Source organism: Mustela nivalis (assembly GCF_964662115.1).
Source record: "Mustela nivalis genome assembly, chromosome: 10".
Classification (NCBI taxonomy): domain Eukaryota; kingdom Metazoa; phylum Chordata; class Mammalia; order Carnivora; family Mustelidae; genus Mustela; species Mustela nivalis.
The window spans coordinates 98,051,903-98,077,496 of record NC_139029.1 but is presented as its reverse complement, the minus strand read 5'-3'; the positions used below and the strand labels follow the sequence as shown (position 1 = coordinate 98,077,496).

General features: G+C 41.8%; 1 protein-coding gene across 1 annotated transcript in view; it reads right to left on the bottom strand.

Annotated features, from left to right (window-relative positions):
• SPAG17 (sperm associated antigen 17) overlaps positions 1 to 25,594 on the bottom strand; it is a 221,863-nt gene that overhangs the window by 164,782 nt on the left and 31,487 nt on the right. Inside the window, exons 2-3 of the mRNA XM_082688009.1 lie at positions 18,728 to 18,868; positions 18,028 to 18,111 (exon numbers count right to left, since the gene is read on the bottom strand). Coding sequence (XP_082544135.1) covers positions 18,028 to 18,111; positions 18,728 to 18,868 — 225 coding nt within the window. The remainder of the gene's footprint in view (positions 1 to 18,027; positions 18,112 to 18,727; positions 18,869 to 25,594) is intronic.

Sequence of the window (25,594 nt, the reverse complement as noted above, 5' to 3'; positions counted from 1 at the left end):
ATGTTTTAAAATGCTTAATTGCAAATTTCACCACTATCTGGAGGCCTACTCTCATGATTCACCCATGCTTGGATTTTCCTGTTGGCCTGGATATATCTGAGTTAACTGGGGCCTTCTGGTGGGTGTACCGTCAATGCTGTTTACTCTTCCTCAGAGACTTTTTCTAGAGACAGATTGTTCTTGTGGTGCAATCCTGGTGATGTTCCTTTTTTCACCATCCAACTGTTGAGATGGCGCCATTCTTGGTTATGAGTTAACTAGCTTGGCTTGCACTGTAAGGATCCATCTTGTCATTCATCTGATATTTTACAGAGCACCCACTACCTTCCACATACTGGAGATCTAGAGATAAAGGCTGCAGCCTCTGCCCATGATAAGCTCTCAGTCGAGATGGGGAGGCTGACCACAGTGTGCACGGCCTATGCGCATGCCTTATGGTATCTCGTGCCCTGCCCAGTGAGGGAGGGGAACGGGTTGTGATGGCCACGGGAGGCCACCTCCTCCAAACTCAGAGGGGCAGCAAAGGTTTCCTGCGGGTGTCATCCCTGAGGGAGTCTCGAAGGATCTGTGGGATGACTGTGACTGAGGTTGGGTGGTGGGTGATGGGAGGAGGGACAGGATCTCAGGCAGAAGGACTGAAGCCAGAGAAAGAGGCATATTCAGGAAACCGGAAAGTGGTTGGGGGGTGTGGTACAGGTGACTAGAGGACAAAGATGGCGGGGGTGGGGGAATGGGGGAAGGACTGAAGGAACATGGACATTGGAGAGGCCCCCAGGGGTGAGGACACCAGGGTCTTGAATGATACATTAATGGAATTTAGATTTTATCCTCAAAGTAAGGAGACCCAGAGAGTTTTAAGCAGCTGAGAGACGTGATCAGATGTATAGATGTCTCTTTTTGGGTCTCAGGATTTTATCTTCAGTGCCTGCTTATATGGTCAAAAAACCCAGGCTTATGGGAGGTCTTGGTAACACACGGCACACTTCAAAATGCTTGAGGGTGTATCTCAGAGTTTATATTCTATACTTTTCCCTTCCAGCTTTGACTGTTCTCTGCTCCTAGTGCTAGAAGCATATATGTTTACTATATATAGTTTGCCCAGAAACTATAGACAAAGCTTTGGGCAAGTGGTGGCACCACTGACCTTAAAGAGCAATGGGTGAAGCCTGAACACTTTCCGGCCCTTCTCAGGTCAGCTCCTTTCACCAAACCCAAAAGGTTTCCCTTTGGATATCTTGACCTTTGGATGCTTACAAAGGCGAGAGCCTCTGATGGCACGTTCCTTTGTTCCTCCAGCTCCCAGAACAGCACTGGCACAAGTGCTCAGAATGAAAGAAAGAATGGATAGGATGAAGGCGGCTTGGAGCAGTGGAGAATGTAAGGAGGATTGCGAAGAAGTGGAGCCATAGTCAGGTTCTGGGTGGTTGGCAAGGGGCTTCCGGAGTAAGATGGAGAGCCCCTCGTGGAGAAGAATGTCCCTTTCTCAGCCCTCTGGGTGGCATATGGACACAGGGAGGCTGATTTCTCCAACTGTAGGCTCAGAAGTGCCTAGGTTCTAGCACAGAAGGTGTGTTCCTGGACTTGCCCGAAGATACCCCTGTATCTCCACGACCACAGCCGGGATCTGGAAGTGACATTTTTAATGAATTCTCTGGGTGATTTTGAGGCATGCCACTTTGAGCACCACTGACGCAAGGAGACAAGAAGAGGGTGGAAACTGGATTAGCTCACACCAAAGAGCCTCCTCCATCAACTCTTCCCAGACTCCTTATCGGAGATCACTCTCCCTGGGTCCCCCTGCCCCTGCCCTCAGTCTAGTTTCTGTGGAGGCCCCTCCTGTGCCTCTCTCAGCATTCTTGCATTATGTGTCCTTTTCCTATGGGGCACTGTTGAGCTTGTGTGGGTGACGGCTTCTCCGTTTCATGCCTCACGGCACCGAAAATCTGTTTGGAAATCACTTAAAGCAAACATTCCCCATTTGAATTTACAATACCAGGATCCCCTCCCATTATCAGAAGAAATCTGAAAATGGAATTCCATAATCATTTCACTTTAATGAATTCCATACTCATAAAATACAGTCAATAAAAATGCGATGAAATGTTCAACCTTACAACTTTTCTTATCGAATTGACTGAGATTAAAAAAAAAATTACAGTGTCGAAGAGGGTGTGCTTAAATTGGAACTGTTAGAAGGAATGTAAATTGGCACAGATTGTCTCGAATGCATTTTGACAATATGTGTCAAGAGCTTTAAAAAGACTTACATATTTTGTCTCAGTTATTCCTCTTCTTGAAATTTTTCGTAAGGAAACAATCAGGGTCATAACTATCAGTAAACAGTCTAAATTTAGCAAAAGGGGGCGTGGTTAAGTGAATTACTAACTAGAGATATGCTTTCTATTATATAGACACTGAATACGGATCTAGAAAGGCTAATGTCATCATTTGTGGCACACACACACACACACACACACACACACATAGATAAGGCACACATAATATCATTTCCATTTTTAAAAAGAAGCACACATCTCTGAACGATGGAATAGTCTACACATACTTCTGACTTCCAGTACTTTCTTGCTATTGCTATATGAACTATGCTTTTCCTACATTCTCCACATTTTCTACAATTAAAGTGCATTGCTTTCATAATAAAACAGCTAATAAATTACATATATGATGTAAATGCTATACACCCACCTCCCACAGAAGGCTCCTTCCTGCACACTGATCCCAGCATCTCTACCTCTCATATTGCTTCTCAGCTTCAAATCCCTCAGTGGCCCTCACACCTCTGAGATAAACTGTATACTTCTCTTCAGGGCAGGCCAAGCCCTTTATGACCTGGTCTTGACCCTGTGTCCAGTCTTACTCCTGGCTCCTCCTTCCACATCATTTCTAGTTCCTTGGGCATGCCACGCCATCTTAGGCCTGCATTATATATATATATTTTATTTTTTATTTGAGAGAGAGACAGTGAGAGAGAGCATGAGCGAGGAGGTCAGAGAGAGAAGCAGACTCCCCGTGGAGCTGGGAGCCCGATGCAGCAATCGATTCCGGAACTCTGGGATCATGACCTGAGCAGTTGTCCAACCAACTGAGCCACCCAGGCGTCCCAGGCCGGCATGATTTTTAATGAGCTGATTCTTTTGCCTAGAATTTCCACCCCTTCGTTACTTTGTAAAAGCTCCATTCAGCTCTTAAGCTTTTTTCCCCTAAAGCCTTTCCCTCAGAACTTTAGATTTAGGCATTGTTCTGTGCACTCATTGCACCTTTTAAAACTTCTTCATCATCATAAAGGAATAGAATTGCTCATTTCTGTTTCTGTTTTCCAGGTTGAAGACTGGAAGTAGCTTTGTGATTGGCATGTGGTTATCAACCAAAGCAGTGGTTATCAACCAAAGCAGCACGTGCTGAGAGAATGGGCATGCAAATCACACAGACCTTCGCAAACATTGTGCAGGTTGTACCTTGTGAAAGGGCCCCCTGCAACGAGTGAGTGTAGATGAACACCAAGCCAGACCTTCTCTCACCAAGCCAGTGTGCTCAAAGCCTGGGAAAGCAAATGGTGCTAGGTTGCTAATTGTTTTATTTTTTTAAAGATTATTTATTTATTTTAGAGAAAGAGAGAGAGAGAGCGCGCACGAATGGGAGGGGCAGAGGGAGAGGAAGAGAGAATCTCAAGCAAACTTCACACACAGTGGAGGGGGGCCTGGGTGGCTCAGTGTGTTAAAGCCTCTGCCTTCGGCTCAGGACCTTATACTGGGGTCCTGGGATCGAGCCCCACATCAGCCACTCTGCCCAGCGGGAAGCCTGCTTCTACCTCTCTCTCTGTCTGCCTCTCTGCCTACCTTGTAATCTCTGTCTGTCAAATAAATAAATAAAATCTTAAAAAAAAAATCAAAAAAACTTCACACTCAGTGGATCCCAACTGGGGGCTCGATCTCAGCACCCCGAGGTCATGAACTGCACCTAAACGAAGAGTCAGATGCTTAACTGACTCTGCCACCCAGGAGCCCCTGTCATATGTTTGTATTCTTCTTTTTTTTTTTTAATATGTTTGTATTCTTATACATTTTTGTCTCGCTCTCTCTGTACACACACACACAATGTACATGAATAAATGCTCAATTATTTTTTAACTGATGGGATACGTGATCACAATGGTTTAGGATTGCTAGCCTAGAGCACTGGGGTTTTCGTGATGAGTAACACATGCTTTCTAATGCTCACGGCATTCACTACGGAGTAGGGGATTCACTGACAAACAAACCATCACAATATAACAGGGTAAGATGAATTTTGCCTGGGAGAATCCCAAGAAGGTTTCGTACAAGAGATGACATCCGAACTGGGTTATTTGGCTGGTAAATGGAAACATCTAAGTCTAATCTGTACATAATTCTCTTCAACTCAGTGCACTTTGCACTTAGCAGTGAAGGAGTATGAAATGAATTGTATGTTCTAAATGATGGAAAACGGATGAGCCAGAGTTCGTTCAAAACTGTAAAGAAATGGAGCCATGTGTGTTCCGTTACGGGGCCAGGTAGAAATCCTAGGTTTCACAGTCACGTCATAAGGATACCCCACTTTGTATCTAGTCTCAAAATACCCCTGGATCCCAAGGGCTTCTAGAGAAGTCCTAAGTTCATTTCCACCAATTCGTGTTTTTATTTTGCCTATCTAATTTGTGCAAAGTGGTCAGTCCTCTCTAAGTGGGGGATGTTTGTTGCCTGGGGAATGCTGTGAATTTGTGCCTGCCAAGGCCTGCCTGCGTTTGGCCCCATTCTTTTAGAAAGTTGAAGACAAGGGGAAACATTTCCTCAGTGATAGCACTAGGAAAACCTCCTGGCGCTTGCTCTTTTGCTTAGGTGAATCACTAAGTGGGTTAAACGGAACCATCAGCTTCTTGACGGTAGGGACTGTGTCTCCTGGAAGTACCAGCATGAAGTTTGGAGTCCGAAGGTTTGGGTTCCAACATGGGGCGCTGCCATGATTAGCCGCTGGTTGGGGCAGGGCAAATCACTTATCATCTTCGAGACTCTCCCCGTCTGTCACCTGAGAATAGTAAGATGCATGAGGCTGTGGTTGGGATCGAATCTGACATTAGGTAGGCAAGTATTTTGTCCTCAAAGGGGCAATTTCCAAATGTGAGCTGTGGGTATTACTCCTGTCTTCCTTAGGGTCCCAGTGAAGAGCATTGGCTGCAAGAGAAAATGCCATCTTCCCAGCGGTTCCAGAAGGACTGGCTGTCTGGCTGACGAAGGTGTAACAGATTTAGTTCCAGCAAGTTTGCTCATGGTCAGGTAGAAATTGTTTCTGGTGATGGTGACTTGTGCCATGGCCCACAGGGTTGGACCTTGCTGACCCCTTCCCACCCCCCATACAAAGGACATTCTCCTGGGGTCCAGCTTTTATCTCTGATAAGTCAAGTCAGGCTAACAGGGTAATGGATACGATGGGTTAACATTCTGAAAATGCAGTTTCATTTCATTTAAACCAGGGTTTTATGGACACTGTGTGAACTCGACAGGCGGCTGTGGGGGCTATTTTTGGACAAGCAGGACTTCCAGCACCTCTTAAATCACATCACACAGCAATTGCGTACTCCACCTACACACAGGGCGGGTCTGCATACATGAAACAGGACGCTGGCCATGGGTGAGACCCAAAAACTCTTTCCCTCATCTGATGACTAATCCTTGTCTCTGCTTTCAGAAAGAGAAAGCACCCTACACAGAGCTTACCAGTGCAATACATTTTCCTTTTCTTGCTCCAAGAAAGGGGGAAAAGAAGTGGTGTGTGTGTGTGTGTGTGTGTGTGTGTGTGTATTTCTCCAATGATTGAGGAATCCTGAAATGAACTTCTATAGGAGACCTCTGACAATGTTCTATGCATGGTTTTGTACAGGGAATTGAAACAAGTTGGCAGGAGGAAGAATTCTTTCTGTATAATTCAAAGCAGATATTTTACTGGGGGAAAAGCAAGTCAGAAATTTGCTGTCAGTCTTGAAATTTTATTAGTTACGAAAAGTAATATATTAGCCCATTGCATTAAGTCAAGATAGGATCTGCCCTTTTCTTTTTCTCAGTGATAGTCCTAAAATGAATCTTTGAGAATGCAGTGTAAGACTAGCTCCTCATAAAGGATGTAAGTCTCAGTGGTGGTCACATGTCACATGTTATTAGACTCTGCTTTGCTTCCCTGTAGCTCCAGAGATAAATAAAAGGATAATATCATAAGACTTTGAATAACTAAATAATTAGCTATTCCTCCTGACTAATAGGATAATCTAATTGAAGATTTCTTGGTGAATGAGTGAGGCCAGATTGAGTCTGTCTTTTCCACATAAATTCTTGATAAAGGCTAATTAAGATAACGATAAACTGACTAGTTTGGGAGTGTCTGGGGTAGGACAGGACACTATGTGGGGCATTCTGTTGGCCTCACTCACCATCAGAGTCCTGTAGATTTCAAATGATTATGTACATTATAATGCAAATAAGTCTGAGCTGAAATATGAAAATTTAAAGGCAGGGCTTTGTTAAACAATTTCACTTTTTCTCAGTAGGAGTTTTTGTAGGATTGGTTTCCTATGTGTGAACATACTAAATTCATAATTACATGCATTTTATACATTTCTTGAAGCAACGTAGAGACCGTATTTTAACTAGCTTACATTATCTTTCTCCTTAACAGTGTTTGCAGGTTGTTTTTGGCCCATGATGTTTGTGAAATAGAAGAATGGATGCATTTTTGGTATAAAAATATCTATCTGAAACTCATTCATTCAAATTAATATTCATGGAGTGTTTAATGCGCACAGTAGCTTTTCAATAAATACAAATGAATTTCTAATAGTCCATTCTTTCACCTCGATTTTAGCATTTCTTCTTCCTTTCCTTGCTACCAAAGATCGAAGAAAGAATTAGAATTTCAGAAATAGACGTTGTATTAAAAACATGTAGAAGCATGAAAATTGTTACCATACTTCACTTCCAGCAATACTTTTTCTCCCTCTAAGGAAGCAGGTTTTCTGTATGTTTGTTGCATCTTTGGCTGTTTCGGTGTGTCCTGCCCTCTTGCTCTCCTCTTTCCAACACACCCTGTCTGGGGACCATTACCCGTCTTGCTAGAAGTTGTGAACAATAAGTGAGGTCGGCTGCAGGCTCAATGAAGAGCAGACTCCATTGTAACTGGGGATTAAATCTGTAACTCTCCCATCAGACTTGCTGCACGGTATTAAAATGAAATCGCAGGAAACAAGTCCGCTGTTTACAAAATTATCCACTACGAGCTTGTGAGGTCAGAGACGGGGTTCAATTCAGTCTTGTGCCCATTATCTGGCGTACAACAGAAATTCAGTCAACGTCTGCTGAGTAAGGAGAGGCCTGGGCTGAGGATCTGCTATATCCATTAGCACAGGGCTACGTGAGAGACTGAGAGAGGAATATTCAAGAGGAAGAGGGATGGATTGAGAGGATTCTGGGCTGTGGTTTTGAAAACTTTCTTGGACCTGTATTTATAGCAAACAAATACTTAGATCACAAATCACACACATACAAACACGGCTGCAGCTAACTAAATGTCTTTGTGGACCACAGGGTGATCAACTGCAGTCAGGAACCCGCTGTGGAGGACACGCAGCCCACCAAGGGAAGATGGGAGGGCCTGGAGCTGCTAGAACCTGGGAAGTGCCGCCGAGCCACTATGGCTGAAGGAAGGAAGCCATGTGCTTTACTCCCTGTTGCCTCCACCAGGGACCCTCACTAGCCCTGCATTAATAAGTGAGGTCTTTTAGACAACAAGCACCTCTTCCGTGCTTACTATGCACCAGCACTGAGTCAGGCATATCAGAGTTACCCTATCCCAAAGTGTACTTTCAAACTTCCCCCAAATTTAAACTCTGATTTTCTCTATATCAGAAGATACTTTTGCTCAGTTTCTCACACCACTTGGGAGTCTCTCCTTATGCCTACATCTCCCCTACCCCTCACATCTCACATTGGCACCATTCTGCTGAGTCTTCCCTTTAAATACACTCGTATCTGTCAGCACTCTTTTTGCCCGGGGATTCTCCTGGAGCCTCCTAACTGGTGCACTCACTCCCACGTGTGCCTCCTACTCTATCCTGATTTGGGTTTCACTTAGCAGCAAGAGAACATTTAAAACAAGAACTCAGATTGTGTCACTCTCCCCTTTAAAGGGTTTTATGGCTTCCCATTTCCTATGAAGCAAAAATGCAAACCCTTTCCTAACAAGGACCCAGTTGGTAGGTCTGGCCTCACCCCTCTCCACCTCGATTTCTGCGTTCCAGGCTCGGTGGCCTCTGATTCCTCTAACAGGCCCACATCTTTCCCTTCCCGCCTCATGTTCTTTGCACCCGCTGTTCCCTCTGCCTGAGTATTCTCCCCTGCTCTTTTCAGTTGTCTCCTATTTGTCATTCAGCTCATCTCCACTCAGTCTAAAGCATTCTGTCTGGTCTAAGACAGTTATCCCAATTCATAATTATGTATACATGTGTTGGTTTGTTTGATCTTTGCGTAATGCCTGCCTTCCCTATTCAGATGTAAACTCGGCAAGGGCAGGGAATTATATCTGTTTTATTCACCAAAATAAACTCAATCATAGGTTTGGTATATAGTAGACGCTCAAATATTTGTAGGATGCATGAAAATGAAGCATTTCCTAACCCTTAGTCATTGAACACCCCTTGATGATTTAGCCAAAACTGTGTACCTCCTGTACTATGCAGCTAATATTTTTCTCTAAACATACTGTAAAGCAAGTTAAAAAAAATAATACGGCTCGATCCTAAGCCATGAAGTTGGGACACTGCCAGTTCGTATTATGTTTTTATTTTTAAAATGCACATTAAAATATGTGTTTAACAAGATATAAATTTTGTATCTATAAACTGTCTAAAATTATCTTGTGGGAAATGCAAGAATAAATAAGAAATTCTTAATGAGTGAGGCATGCTTTCTTTAGATGAAGAGTAGAACCCCTGGGCTATGAGTTAGGAAGACTGACATTCATTTTAACTCTGGCTGGTGACAGGGAACAAGTCATTTGAGGTTCCTAGGTTTCCATTTTCCCGTTTAGGCTACAGAGACACTACCAGATTTCAGCTCGGCTCACATGGAGTTGTGAAGACATAATGAGATAATGGTTGCAAAATCCTTCTTTTTACCTAAATGTAAGGTTTTATTATTATAATTATTATTATTTGAGAAATGATGCTTCTTTTGTTTATTCCTTAGGGTGTTCAGTCGTATTTATCCCTTCCATGACATAACAAAGAAGAAGAATGCATATTAGTTTCCATCATGGCAATGAGGACTAGTATAAAATATCCCAAAGACCCTTTGACCATCAGATTGCCTTTTTTCCTCTTAACTAGCAATTAACTTATCTTTCATTAGTTGTATTCCACTTGGTGGAAAACCTACTCATAATCTGCATACCTATGTTCATAACAGCATAATTCACAATAGCCAAGAGATGGAAGCAACCCAAAGCTTCATCAGTGGTTGAACAGATAAGTAAAAGGTTACACGTACGTACCATGGAATGTTATTCAGCTTGGAAAGGAAGGCAATTCTGACATATACTACAGTATGGATGGGCTCTGAAGACATTATGTTACATGAAATAAGCCAGTCACAAAAAGACAAATACTGTATGATTCCACTTCTATGATGTATCTAGGAAATTGGAATTTCCTTTCCAATTCGTAAGGAAAATAAAAGAGTAGAATGATGGTCCTCAGGGCCTAGAGGAGGGGGAAATGGGCAGTTGTTTACTGGATATAAAGTTTCAGTTTTATAAGATCAAAAGTTGTGGAGACTGGTTGTGCAACAATGCAAATATATTTAGCCCTACTAGATGATATACTTGGAAATAATGAAAATGGTAAATACGATGTTATGGGTTTTTTACTATAATAAAAAATTAAAAAAAATATATCCTGCTCATAGATGTTTCTAGTTCTTTCACACATCCTAAAGTACAAAATGCTAACATTCATTATGACTGAGAAGAGAAACTTAAAACAAAATGGTCCACTATAATAGCCAAACTTTAATGGACACTCACTGTACGACAGGGACTATGCTAACTGTTTTGTATTTACTATCTCATTTAATCATCACAACAGCTTGATGAGGCAGATACCACCATCAATGCTGACTTCACAAAGAGAAAACAGGTACAACAGAGTTACCGAACGTGCCTGAGGTCACACGGCTAGTAGGCAGTAGAATCACAGCAGGAGTCCAGCCAGACTCATTTGGATCTGTGCATCTAATTGCTAAGGGTATGTCTCACCAAACTAGCAGAAGGCTCTAGAAATTCACTCTCACTAATTCGCTTAGGTCTCTTTCTTTCCACACCGTCATCTCTAATGCATATGTATTAACGTCTCTCTCATTTCCCATCCTTCCCTCTCCCCTCGCCCAAAGACTTAGTTACCTTAACCATGTAAACCTAAACTGTTAGAATTAAAAGTTCCAGGTGATCTGAACATTGGGGCAGAAGCCCCTCATCAAGGTGGCTCAAGAATAGGACCAAGACTGTTTGGCACCTCCCTCATGTGGCAGATATACCATTGGCTTCGCCAGAGCAGTAGGAAAAGCAATAAACGGATCACAGAACTACTGAGAGGTTTAAGACTTAATTCTGATTACTAGCAGTAGCTTGTATTCAAGAAATGTTAAACCACAACAACTACTTGCAGAATTCCAACTATTGACCCTCAGTTTTTATGTGATGCAAGCAGAAGGAAGAGAGGCTTCTGAGTCATGGAGTTACTTAACATGTCTGAGGCTCCAGTTTTCATTGTTTGTAAGTATCTCTTGGCAGGCTGTTGAGAAGATTATATTAGCTAATATATATGAAGCACCACGCACACAAGACTTGTAATAAATGAAGTAGTCAATAAATCATAACTATTATTATTACCCTGGTAATAGGGTAATAAAGGCAGCTTATTCAGAGCCCTAGATAGAAAAATAGAACGATACAGTCTTCCTGATTCCTTCTCTGACATTCTTCCAGTCATAGTGGGTGTGGAGTGTACAATGTTGGAGAAGCTCCAGGACCCACCCTGCCAAGACTGTGATGGCTGCTCTTCACCAGCTGAACCTTGCTTCATTCTTGTGGCTTCTCCTCCGCTTATAGCTTTGTCCTGGGATTCTTCACTAGGTTCTTGTCCTGTCTAGCAGTTCTCCCATGGACTGAAGGTCTGATCAGCAACCCCATCACCAGCGCTTGGATGGTATGGTTTCCTGGGACTGAATTCCAGGGGCCTCGGCTTCTGATTCCACTCCTCGCCAGTGATCCCTTGCCTCCTCCTGAAACGCATGGGCTTGGCCAGCTGTCTGTGCCCCAGGGTGGGAAAGAGCTGGGGGGCATGATTTGGATGTTTTTCAATGTCTTTGCTTGAGTTATGCTTTTCTTTGAAAACAGAACTCCAGATTTCTGATCTGAGAGGCAAACATATTTGCTCCCTAGGAGCCCATTCCTAAAGCAATGGAGCTCTGACCTTCCACCTCTCTCATGGACACGCCTGGACTCAACTTTCTCTGCTGGGCTTCTCTGTCCTTCTCCAGGACCATAGAGGCTCAGGGTTGTTAACACATCTGACTGCTCCGTTTCCCATCTTGACAAAATTCATTCGGTTGCAACTCTTCATAACTCTTTAGTCTACGACCATTTCTAGCACTGTAATTTCTCCTCATTTTCCCTTCCTTGGGTGAGAAATGCCTCCAAAAGCCTAGATTTTGGCACAATAACTCCCAGATTGTTTTTATAGTCCCCGTGTAGTACTTCTTTGTTACAGCTCCATATTCCTAAATTTTGTTCCAAGTCTTTATTTAACATTTATAAATATCAGGTTGTATTAATTGGTTCCAGCTTTAAAAATGTTCCATCCGAGGTTATTTTCTGCTATTTTGATAGTGGTTTCGAAACCCGGAACACCAAGGCCTGATGTGGGCCATGTTCTGCAAGCATCCCTCAAGGACTGGTGGGGAACGGAAAAGATACGCAGATCTTGGGCCTTGCTGTGTTCTTTGAAGACTGTACTGGCCATAATAGCTTCAAAGAATTTCAACAAGTTCCTAAGACATGACCTTCCCTTTCCGAAAACCACGCTGGCCAGGCTTGCCTTAATCAAGCTGTGCTTTTCTAAGCATCCTTTTACTTGATCTCCTGCAGCAGTTTTCAATACTTTCCCTACAAGTGAAGTTAAACTAACTGGCCTGTAATTTCCTGGTGTGTCCCTAAGCTCTATGAAATAACGGCATTATGTTGGCTACCTTCCAATTCTTCCTGAATTTTTTTGTTTTGTTTTAAAACGCAGGATTGAAAAGGCCAGAGAATGCTTCCTGTCTCCCCTTTCCTTCGTTCCTCCCATGACATACTGCTTTCTGGTCCCAGTAGATCTGCCATTTTAATAACTTCAAACCTCTTAAAAGTTTTCACATATTATTTGTTTCTATCTCTGAAGCATGAGTTTTCCATTTTTCATTTTGACAAGCCTCCCCGCTCCTCACCCCAAACAAGGGCTCACAATTCCATGGAATATACTGTTAATGTGAGGCACTGTTAAAAAAACGAGTTTCATATTAGAAATGTGGACTAGGGAAGCAACTAGATCGTAATTAAGTCTGTGGTTTTACTTGTGAGTTATTAAGAATACATGTTGGGGAAGGAGCTAAAGAATGTATCTACATGCATAGGAATAGGAACCAACAAAATGAAATGATTACATTTGGGGATACTAATCCAATGTACCTGCCAAGTATCTTAAGAACGTGATGAAACTAATTAGATCTTTATATATAAAATTTGCAACCTGTCTCTTTTTAAGCTGCATTTGATTCATTACTTTCAAATCCAACATCAGAAGAATCTTTCCATATTTAATCATCTCCCAATAAAAAAGCCCACAGAAATATTTTAGTTAAAATATGTCAGTTAAAAAATAACATCTTTTTTTTTTTAACTGGTAGGAGTAAAGAGGAAAATTCACAATTATTCGTATTCATAAAACTACACTGTATCACATCATCTTTCAGACTGTCTTGGTTGGTTGTTGCATAGAATTGATTAATTTTTAAGATAAGTGAGTCACCAACTAGGGCATACAAACTTTTATTCTTTATAGATGTTTTTTGTTTCAGCAAGCTTTTGTGTTTTTCAAAGTTTTTTTTTTTTGCGGTGATCTAACTCGTCTTTTCTGAATAAATCATAGGCAGGCAAACTACGGCCCATGTCTGGATGACCATCCGGGTTGCTGATTTCTGGGTTGGAAGGTAGGATGATCACCATCGTGAAACCAAGCCAAACATAGAATGGAGTCTAAAACTTTAAAACTGTTGACCCTGACTTCAGAGAAGTTGAATTAACAAACCCCTGTCCAATGGATAGGTTTTCTTTCTAATTCTTCAGTCACAAACTCCAAAATTTGCATATCTCTTAATAATGCACACATACTGTGCATCAGATTAAACACAGGTGGGAGAATCTTCGCATGTATGGAACATGTAGACCTGTCACATAGGGAACATTTCAATCAGCTTTGAATGATTCCTACTATTTTCCTTTTTGATTTTGGACATGACTGAAGAAACCTGCAAATGAACAAATCAGATTCTCTCTGGGGGCCATCAAAGTGAGTGACACTTGCCAAATATTTGTGCATATTTAGCAAATAAATTTAAGTTCGGGAGTTGATCTTAAAGCATGGATTTTATTATGTACTTGAAATATTTTCTCATAGATATTCATCTTCAGGATTTTAAAGATTCAATTAAAGCATGTATAGAATTTACCCTTCCTACTGAGCATATATCTTATACCAGGCAATAATAAATTTAGTACTATTCACTCTTCTCCCACAACTATGCCTTTGCTTGAGCTTTCCTTTTTCTTGGAAGGCCCTCTCCCACATTTGAATGTCAAGACTGCCAAGACCTACTCATCCAAGGGTGGACAGCTTAGAGCCCAGTGGAAAAATCCTGGGTTTGTGGTAAAGACGAACATCTTGAGTCTATGGATTTGACTATGGCTAAACCCAAGTTCTTCAATATTCTAGTTAATAAACTTCCTACCTCCTCCATGTCTCCATCTCCCTACATGTAAAATGGCAATATTTATATCTCCTTTAAGAATTGTGATGTGAGGGGCGCCTGGGTGGCTCAGTGGATTAGGCAGCTGCCTTCGGCTCGGATTATGATCTCAGGGTCCTGGGATCGGGTCCCGCATCGGGCTCTCTGCTCGGCAGGGAGCTTGCTTCCCTCTCTCTCTCTCTCTGGCTGCCTCTCTGTCTACTTGTGATTTCTCTCTGTCAAATAAATAAATCTTTAAAAAAAAAAAAAAAAGAATTGTGATGTGGGTTATTTGGAATTATTTATTCATTTATTTACTAGAGAGAGAGAGAGAGAGAGAAAGTGTGAGTTGGGGAGGGGCAGAGAAAGAGAGAAAGAATCCTAAGCAGTCTCCCTACTGAGCACCATGGAGCCCAACACGGGGCCAAATCCTACGACTCTGAGATCATGACCTGAGCCAAAATCAAGAGTCGGGTGTTCAACCAACTGAGCCACCCAGGCATTCCTGCAATAATATATAAAAGATCAAAATTAGCTACCCTTCCTTTTCCTCCCTATGCCATCTACTCCACAAGGCTTCTCTAGATCCCACTCATAACCCCACTCTCACGGCAATTTCATCTTCCTTTGAATGCCCATAACACTTCATCTGTCCCTCGTGGGCTTCAATGCAGTATGTTATTATTATTATTATTATTATTATTATTATTACTCTTCTTCTTCTTCTTCTTCTTTTAGGACTTAATTTATTTGAGAGAGAGAGAGCACAAGCAGAGGTAAGGGCAGAGGGAAAGGGAGCTCTTCTCCCCACTGAGCAGGGAGCTCAATGCAGGGCCCTATCCTAGGACCCTGGGATCATGACCTGAGTTGAAGGCAGACACTTAACCAACTGAGCCACCCAAGCACCCCTTCATTTCTTTAACAAACATTTTTTGACCATTTACTATGTGTTAGGATACATTTCCCCCCCCCCCCCCCCAACTAATCCTTAAGCTTCTTGAGGTTAGAGTCTTTATAATATTCATCTCTCCCCCATTGTCTATATAGTGTGTAATCCCCCTAGTGTTGAACAAGAATGTACTTGTTAATTGTTTGGTATTTGATAAAGTACCACTATCTGGTAAAAGCTGGTGACTGTATAATGCAGACAATATCTGTATATCCATTTTCATATAAGTCCACAGCCTCAAATAGGATTACAAGCTGGAAATTATGTTCATATGTGAGGCCAGTGAATGGGATCATCATAATTTTCATCCTTGTTATTAAATACTACAACTACTACTAATAATATAATAAAGGAATAGCTAACATCCCTGAGACCATGCACAAAGGAGAACATTCTCTTCCCATTCCGTATGGGTCCTTAGAGTAGTTCCTGCTAGAGTAGACCATGGTTTCCAAAAAGAGAAGGTGAATGAACAAATGAGCTGTAGCCGAGTCTCTGTGGAATCACATTAGCACAAATCTCAGCACATTTTCAAAGAACTGTGGTTTATAAATAAAGACTCTCTCTCATATATACAATCCTATGGCTACATGAACTCTAAAGTTTCAGCGGGAAATTACACAATTTCAGAATGAGGCTGTGTGTACACAACACCAAGCCATCCAAGTGAAAGCCTGAGCAAATCACTTAGGAATGTGGTCTTTGCTAGCCCAGACATTTCAAGTCGTTATTGCAAATATGTAATGTGGTTCTGACGCTATTTTACTACTCATGGATGAACTGCACTATGGTGACATTTCACTTTAATTTGCTGCTCCTAATTGACTGCAGGCAAGGAATCCAGAAAGCCGAACTGGTTAGAACTATGTTTAAAGTGAGAACGACGAGGCTCCGATTTAAGGCCAGTGAGAGTGGCCTACAAATGGACGTAAATGTGAGGGTATGACCTTCAGAGTTCCTGGTTCTTGAGCTTTCCCCTCCAAACTGGAAGACACAGAACTCTACCAATGTTGTATGCAGCATAAACAAATTTCTTAGATGACCTTTTCTTCTCCAAGGAGGAGAAAGAAAATATAAGACCTTGCAAAGAGGCTCTTGAGGAGTTTAACTGTGGCCAGTGTCCTAGCTGCTACAGACTGTGCCAGGCTTCAGGCAGAAACAGACTCGTGAGTCTTAAAAGTTCACAAGTCCCAGAAGGGTTTGGGTCTGGGCCTCTCTCAAGGTCACCATTCACTATCACAACCACCTTGGGGGTTCTCAGTAGGCACTGCCAGCAGCTTTTCAACTCACTTGGGATGAGGTCCCAAGCGACAGAGTTCCCAAACAGGTCCTAAGTGTGAAGGGACTAAGACTGGAAATGTGCCCTCTTCTCCAGATGTGCTTTCTGTCGTTGACTGATGCTGATCAGGAGACCGAGTTGGTTTTATGTTCTATATCTCTCTTTACCAAAGCAAATTGATGTTGATGCATGTGTGGTATACCCAAGATCCAATCTCGGTGGTGCTCATCCCGCCTTCCCTTTTCTTCTGGAACCATTCAGGAAAGGGTATGTGAGTGGGTGTGGGAGGCTCACGGCCCAAATGCTCCACTGGAAGAATGTGGTAGAGCCAGATGTGAAATGGACCTCCCCTGAGTGAAGGATTCACAACCCAGAGTCACAGCACATATTGGAGAGGAATGGCTTTCTAACTGAACTCTGGATTTGTAACATTGTGCTATCCCACATCCAAGTCAAAATGTCTGTCCAGATTAGACATCAAAACTGGCCTGTTATCATCTCTGATTTTTACTGAGAATCTTTGAAGAAGAAAGAGTCCTTTGGGGGGCTAATTGGTCCCAGGCCTGAGAATTGGACAGGGATTTCTATGGCTACTTCAGAAGAAAATTTCCAATATTTTAAGTATCACATAATGTTTCAACTGGAGCACGCACACTGAGAACATCGTAACAAAAGGTAGAAGGTATTTTATTTGACTCAAAGAGCACAGAATCAATTTTTCCTGGTAGTGAGAGTAGTGTAGCAAGAGTTAATGCTATAAAATCCACACTATTGTCAAGTGTAAATAAATCCAATGAAACTTGTTCCGATAGTACTCAGGCAATACTAAAGAGCCCATTAGGAAATCATCCAAGACCTGAGACACATAAAAAACTTTATTAGATCACTGAAATAAAGTGCAAACAAGTTTGTCTTAGAAAGATCCAAAATCCTTACGCTTTCAGTCTGAAGAGCCATAAAACAGTGCCTGACAAATTTTAAGTGATATTCTAATTAATCACTGAATTTTTATAGCTTCTTGTGAGCTGTAAGTTAGATATTAACAAGGCAGCATGAGAGGCAATCGCCCTGCACTGAGCATGAGTTCTAAATCCTTCCATAAACCCAATGGTCAGCCAGGCCAGACTTTTGTGTTAAGCATCTGCTAGAAATGCAGAATAGACCATTAACCTAAAAATTGTCATTAATTTCATGTAGGTTAAAATAGGATAGAAAATGTGCCCAAATCTCGCTGACTCGTGGAAAATTATAACAGCTGTGTCTTAGTCTTGTACAGGAAACACTTTCTGAGCCATTTTTACATTGTTCCTTTGGTGAAAATAACACTTTGTAATACACTAATCATACAGCTCCCTTTAATACCATCACACACTTAATAATTACCAGGAAAAAGTCTGACCCAACTCTTTTGTATATAAAAATTTCTGATTTATAGTCCTTACTTGGATACAGTGGTGGTGTAGACAATCTAGGACAATTTTATTCCTAGAAAGGGATTTTTTTCAGAAGAGAGGCAGATTTTCTTAAGTGCCTACCATCGGATAGTTCCAATGAGGAGCAAGAATTTGCTTTCAAAGAATGAATTTAAAAAAAATTTTGTAATGTGAGTTTAAGATTATTACTTCAATTCTCATTTTCTAAAAATTACAAACATATCTTCAGTAAAGACATCCACCTACCTCATGATATAAGGGAGCACTACCGCCTAGAGGTTTCTTTGCCTTTTTAGATGGAGTTCCAAGAAATGCATTTGATTCATTGATCTGTAAGAAAATTAAATTCATCCACAGTGAAAAAGAAAGACATACTTAAAGCATACTTAGGTATATGTAACTTTCAATTACCTAGGTGGCTTTTAGGGTTGAAAAACCTAGTAAGGAAGAGCTATTCACTAACTAGGCAAAATATTTATAGTTACTTTGGTAAGCTGTTAGTAATCACGTAAGTATGGGCCACCTGACAGGACTTTTCTGTGTGGTCATTCCTCTCTGTCCTCCGACAGCTAGGTTTCTCTGTAGTCTTAATTTCTCTTGCTATTGACTTCCCTGGAATAGTAAATATTTTATCTTTTGTTATTATTAAGTCTTTTATTGAATAAACAATTCTTCAGAGAGCCTAGCATGGAGCCTGGTATGGCCACAGGAGCTTTGTCAAATGAATGAGTGCCGAAAGGGACTAAATGGGCCTAAATAATGGGTCAAAATAATTCTTCCCAGTTAAACAATGCAAGTTTATTCTAGCTAAGTTTTGTTTAAAATGATCCACCCCGATTTACTGAAAAGCCCAAGAATCTGATAGTTGTACTTATTTTATTATCTTATTCTATTATTTTAAGCACAAAAGTCCTCACGGGGCCTAGCGGTGGGAAGGGACAGATACCTGCTGGAGAATGTCTTGCCAGGACACGATACTGAACAATTTCCGCTGAGGCACCTGGACAGCAAGGGTAAGAGCTCTGATGAGAAGATCGTCCTCACTCCGGTTTCCAACTATAAAAGCGACAGAGCCCTTCCAATCATTCTGTTAAAACAAACAAACAAACAAACAAACAAACCAAAAAACCAGAAGGAATTAAATTCTAAATCCTGGGTAGGTAGGTAATTGTGTGTCAAAGGGTTCCACTAAAACAAGATAGTTTTCCGTTTAAATGTCACCTTAAAAGACAAGAGCTGACCACATAGCGTAAGTTCCTGACTCAAGTAGCCACAAGGCGGCAGTGTTGTGCCAAATTTCATGCAACTAGACCAAAAGGGAAAAAAAAAAACCAAAAAAAAAAAAAAAAACACCCCACCAAAAAAACAAACAACCATTTTCTTGTGAAATTAGACCTTTCATTTTAAGGAAGACAGTGTTTAAAAATGACATGCTTTCACTAGAATGCTGTCCAAGAAAAATTTGGTATTTGGAAGAAATGGTTCATTCATATGTTACAAATATATATTAAGATATAATCTTGAAAGCAGAAATCTTTGTTTTTTTTCCCCAATACATTCTAAGACTCTAAATAGTGCTAGAGGCATAGGAGGAACTTGATCAATACTTGTTGAATGTTCGGTAATAGTGAATGAGTTGCCCAATGGGCCTTTATATGGGTTAAAAATGTAATCCCTGAAGTTGTTGTAAAGCACAGAACTAGAACACATCTTTTCCTCTTCGTGTAACACAAGAATCTCATTGCTAATTCACAAACGAGTCCTTTCCCTTCCCAGGACTTAGGCTAAAAAATAACACTTGGACATGAAATGCTGCATCAAATAATTTTTTAAAAATGTTACTAAAGACAATATTCTTATTCAGTAATCCCTTTCTCTATTGTAATTTCTCTTGGGAAGAAGCAGTTCCCTGAAGATTAAGAATGGAATTTATTGAATTATCCACTGTGTGGTGCTGAGAGTCAAACTCATCATGCCTACCACGTCTATGGCTTCCTTACATTAACAATCTTATGGGGAAATGAAATAAGCAAATGTGATAAAGACATTTGGAAAGAGAAATAAATAATAAAGGAGAGCACCCCGGCCATGTGACCTCTCTAGGCCTTACCAACCCCATTTATAGCATAAAGGCGTTGGACAGGGCAAAACCTAACATCCCTCTAGAGATCTGATTCAAATAGAGTAACCCCTCCTGTCAGTGGATTCTGAAACAACGTCTAAGATGACGTGAAGAGATTTTACACAAATGTAATGAAATGCATAATTTTCTGTGATTCTCTCTGGTTTCTGTCCAGTCCATGGTCAGGGTGATGACAGAACTAGGGCATAGGTGGGAGAAAAGACCTTAGTGCAAATTCCTCCTTACCATCAAATAATTAGTATCCTTAAAAGTCTCTTATTTCTTTCCATGGAAACTTACTAGCTACCTAACAAAACCTGCCCAACTGTCAATCCAAAACCAAAACCACACATGAAAGCATAAAAATGTGTATCTTACCTACAAAATGTGTGTGTGTGTGTGCGTGTGTGTGTGTGCGTGTGTGTGTGTGTGTGTATGGACATGTTAGTGTGCTTCAATGTGTTTCCCTCTGTTACACTGAGTTTAAGACCTTTTTTGTTTGTTTGCTAATACACCATAGGAAGACTGAGCATCGGTTCTTTCTTTTTGCTTTGTTTTGTTTTAATATTCTGACTCTGAAAAGTTAGTATGACATTTATAATTTATTCTTTTGGGAAAAAAATTCCACTATCACAAAACGACCTTTCCCACATGGGATGCCTTTGGTTTTCTCTTGTCTACTCCCACAGTCAAAACCTCAACTATAATCATTGAAAGACGAAAATCTCTTATATTCTCACAAAACAGTACACATGGATCCTAAACAGGCAATACCCCAAACTTCCCATCAGTTACACTTTCCCACACTGAAGATTTTAATGAGCACCTCTACCTCACCCCCTCCCCGCTGCACTGTCCTTGCCAGTATTTGAAAGCTAACAGTGAAAAGGAAGGGCTGCCTCTCCACTCCTTGGGGGATAAATCAGAACAAGGGCATTGTAGTAGTCCACCACCTACCCAGTTGTATCCGGTGTCAAAGGCAGGTGTTGACTATTTCAGACCAGACAAAAATAAGGGAGGAGGAGGCAGGAACTAACAATTATTGAAATCTGCCATGTGCCAGGCATATGTTATCTCACTGAATCCCTGAGTAATTCCTTTAAATAGGTGCACTAATACGTTATAGATGGAAAGACAGAAGTCCAATGAAGTCAAACAACTTGTTCGAGGTCATCTTGGCAGAACATCATGCAGACCACATACGTTGCTTACAATTTTGAGATCATTTTAGAACAGTTTTGCAAGCAAGTCTTTGGGTCACAACGCCTTTCCATAAGGCCTAAATTGCAGCTAATGGCTACTTCATTCATAAGAAACACAATAGATGAATATCTGTATCACGTGTCAAAGTGTAAAAAACCTTCAAAAATAGATATTGTAGTAAATGCTTAGGACATCTTAAGTTTATTTTAGTTTATTTTTTAATCAATGATTGTTTGACAAAGGCTCAAAGACATTAAGGAAATTTCCCAAGCTTGTCTCTCTCCAAGCCGGTGTTCTTGTTACTTTGGTCAGATGCACCTTAGCGCAAGCTCTGTTCCTCTGATTACTGGTCCTATGCTGAAAATTCTGGGCCCCATTTCTCTACTGGAAGGGGTCTGGAGAGTATAGTCCAGCCGAGACTCCATTTCCCACCTGTACTCGCTAGCTCCCCAAATTCCTGCTCCCCAGAAGAGGATCTACCTGGCAAAACAGGACCCACGATGGACTTTGTCAGAGTCATGGATTAGGGTCAAGTCATGCTGCCAGAAGCCAGGTAAGCATAAAACGGACTATCAGGCAGAAATAATGCAAATCAAGAATGTCTGCAGAGAAAGATGCACTCACTAGAGTGCTGCACTAGGGGGCAGCGAGATGTCAGGAAATGCAGACTATTCAACTAATGAAGAGTAAGTCATTGCCCTGGGGTCTAATTAGGGAGAATCGTTAAAGGAACAAGGCTCTGCAAATATAATATCTGAATCTTTCTCTTACTACTCCAGGATAACTGTAGATTCCGAATTACCACTACTGGCAGCAGTTTTAAAAATAGGAAATTGTTTCGGAAAAACTGGGACAAAAATTAGATTTGATACAAACCGATTCAGAACATCCCTCCGCCATATATCCTGCCCCGACATGCAGTTAAACACAGTCCTTAAATTTGGGTTCACAGGGCAGCCGGGGAAAATGAGTATAGAGAAAATAAATGTAGACAATCGGTGAGAAATGAACCTACAATGTGTGTATTTGAGTCATCCCGCTTGTGAGCCCCAAGGTGCTTGCTACCTGTGGGTGAGTTTCACATAGCTCAAGAACCTTGGGCTGACTCTTAACATAAGCCTAGACGAAGAAAACATTAATCATTTTAGAAAAACTACACTGGATACATCCAATGGTAGAGGCACACCTCGAAAGCCTTAGGAAATGAAGTTGGCTCTCCGCTGGCTGGAGGCATATGCTGGACACAGTTTTTCTGAGTCTCACTTTCTAGCAGTTATTGATAAAGTCATTCAAAGGGTGGAATGAAGTCATGTATGGACACAATCCATTACCTTTTATTTACTTTACCAGCCTCACCTAATTGAAGCTTGGCAGGAGGGCGTCTTAACCCAAACACAGACATACTAGTCTCCCAAATCAAGAAAGTATTCATGTGAATGCAGAGACCCGGGCTGTCTCCCACATGCCTATGGTCACAGAGACACGGGGTAGACTTAGGATTCCATTCCTTCACAGACTGCAAACTCTCCAGATTTCACTTAGGCACTTCTGTATTCTAAGATAATTACAAAAACGCTTTCAGACGAGTGAAATGCAGCTTTTGGACAATGGGAAGGTGATTGCTTCCTTCCATTAGCACAAGGCATCAGCGGGGAGGGGAAGGGCAGGACACCCGGGCTGTCTTCTGCTGCCTTTGCTGGCATGTGGTGGGGTGGGGGAGGAGCTGCTGCCCTCGAAGACCTGAAATGAGATTCCCACAGTCCACTTCCCAGAGCTGATCAGCTCCCAAGGAACTCGATGAACCAACAGTGGTCACCACTTTTAGTCGAAGAAGATGTATACAAGCCCCAAAAGTAAAATTCTGTGCAGAGTTATTTAACAACTGTTCCAATATGCAAACCTATACTTTACGTTGATATTCTGCTGCAAGGATGATCTTCTTGTCAAGCAGATTTACTGACAAATGGAGAGGGATTTGTGACTGTCTCTCTCATACCAGGTTTTCCCTTCAAAAGGGGTCTTGGATCTCCATCAGGCAAAGAGTGTTAGTGTGGGCTGTTGGCCAGCAGAAGAAATATTTTTATTACACAGAACTGGCTGCTATAATCATATTTGTTAAAAAGGGGTTATAGGTATAAAATAAGTTGGGAATAGAGATTACAAATGATTCATTTAATAAACAGGAACAACACAACCACCCAGGATGTGCAGTCATCTAACTCCTTTGACTGCCTCTACTAAACAAATTCTTATTACAGATTCTTCTCTAATGATAGATTCCTCACAATTTATTATAAATACTACAGCTTGACGCATTGTCATCATACTATTAGAACTGCTCCTTATTTAGGAATCGGTTCACATGGCTGTCACATTTTCTCAACTAGATTATAAGCTCTTTACGTTAGAAATTCCATTTTGTCGATTTTGTACCTCATGGTGCCCAGCAGAACAATGGGGAATCAAACGGGGCTTTCTTTATAAATAACTATTGATTGGTACTTTAAAGGAACAGAGAATGTGCTTGGACACTGAGGATTTTGACCCTGAGAATCATAAATGTCTAGAAGGTCATGCAGCACATACAGGGTCCAGAGCCCCGAAATCTTTTGGGAGGAAAATGGGCTGTCCTTGATCCAACATGATTTCTGCCAAGCGTCGGTGACAAGGTGTAAGGAGTTAGCCCTACAGCTGTTCCTCTGCCAAGATAGGTTTCCTGGGAGTGGCTCAGAGAAGCAGCCGGGTGGTAGGAAAAGGAGGCAGCTCTTTCAGATAAGAGGGGAAAGCCCAAGACTCACACACAAACATGCGTTGGCTATAAAACCATGCCTCTTTCTCTTTCTTTCCTACTGTACCCTGTCACCCAAAGACAGGGACCTCGATGGCCTTCTTCCCCTCCACCTAACCACCTACAGACTGCAAGTTCTGTTATTCCTTTCTCCTTCTAGGTGCCTCTGAAATTCCTATGAGTCAAACTTTATGGTGAGAGCATATCAGGGTGGGGTGGGGAGAGAGGAAAGACCGACGCTACACATGCTATCAGGGGTCTGGATCCAGAATCCACCAGATGTGCAGAATTTGAACCTGACACTTGCCTCCTGCAGCAACGTCATTGCCACATCCACCCTAATCATCATCAGGAGTGTGCTGGATCTGGTCGCCCTCACTCTTCCTGACTCTGTCCAGTGAGCTTGCATTGAGACCGTGAAATCACCATGGCGGAAGTGTGGAAACTACAGCAATGCCAAGTGCCACGAATCTGAGCTTTGCCCTGGAGAACGGGTTGTTAAAACATTTAGCAGCACGTCATGCTCCCTTCCTGGGAAGGCCTGTGTATCTAAGCCTGACTTAGAAATGATTTTGATTGAAATGGTTGAAGACTATCTCTGGGAAAACACTGAGGGCAAAGTGGATTCTCTCCACCTGCCACATTTCCCACCCAGTACACGTTCTGCAGTGTACGCTGTGTGGAGTGACACTGTCTGCCGACAGACACTGCTTCAGGTGGGACCCAGCCTCACTTTCCTTCAAAATGGACTCCAAGAAAAGCAGGTGACAAGGACAGAGAGGCCACTATGGGAGGAGCAGGGCCAACCCACTCCAAGGCTCTCCTTTCCTCCTGAACATATCAGGCATGAGTCACATCAGGGCAGGGAACCACTGCCCGGGTAGGGTGGGCGTTCCCCAAGCACCTCTCACCCACAGATGGTGGGACTACTTCATACTTCCATGACCCCTTGGAGAAGGTCATTGTGGCATGATGATTAAGAGCCTGGGCCCAGGAGGCTGACTTCCTGGATTCAAATTTCAGTGTACCATCTGTGTGTCCTTGGGCAAGTCATTTAACTTCTCTGTGCCTCACGTATACATGGGGATAATGACAGTACCTGCCTCATTGTTGTGAAGATGGAATGAGAAAACCTATAGAAAGCCCTTCTGAGCATAGCACCTAAGAATGATCACAGCCATCATGGATATTATTTTTTTTTGTTGTGTGCATGTGGGGGATCTTTGGCTCTTGGTACTTGTTAAAACAAAAATGGTTACTTGATACATTCTGTTCCAAGTGTGGAGAACTTACGAGTGAATCAGGAAGGAAAAATCAAACAGAATATCAACAGTTGTATCACGAAAAAGAAAGTCTTCATTTGAATGACAATTTGTAGAATAATTTGCTGTTTGATAGTGATAAACTTATTAACTGAAACATTACATTTCTAAAATATATAGGTGCTTGAAAGAGAGGGCAAAAGTCATGAACACACTATGTTTAAAATTCCAAAGGTATATAATCTTCAGAGCTATGGGGAAAAAAAATAAATGTGAGAGCGTGGCAAAAGGGAGCCAAAAGTGATTTTGTGTTCGGTAGAGGCCAGAGACACCGACCCATCTCCAACAGTGAAAGAGGCATGGCTTGGGAAAAAAATGTGGGGCTGACTAAGGAGACAGTGAGTTTCAAGGCAGCCACACAGAGGGCTGGGGGAGGAC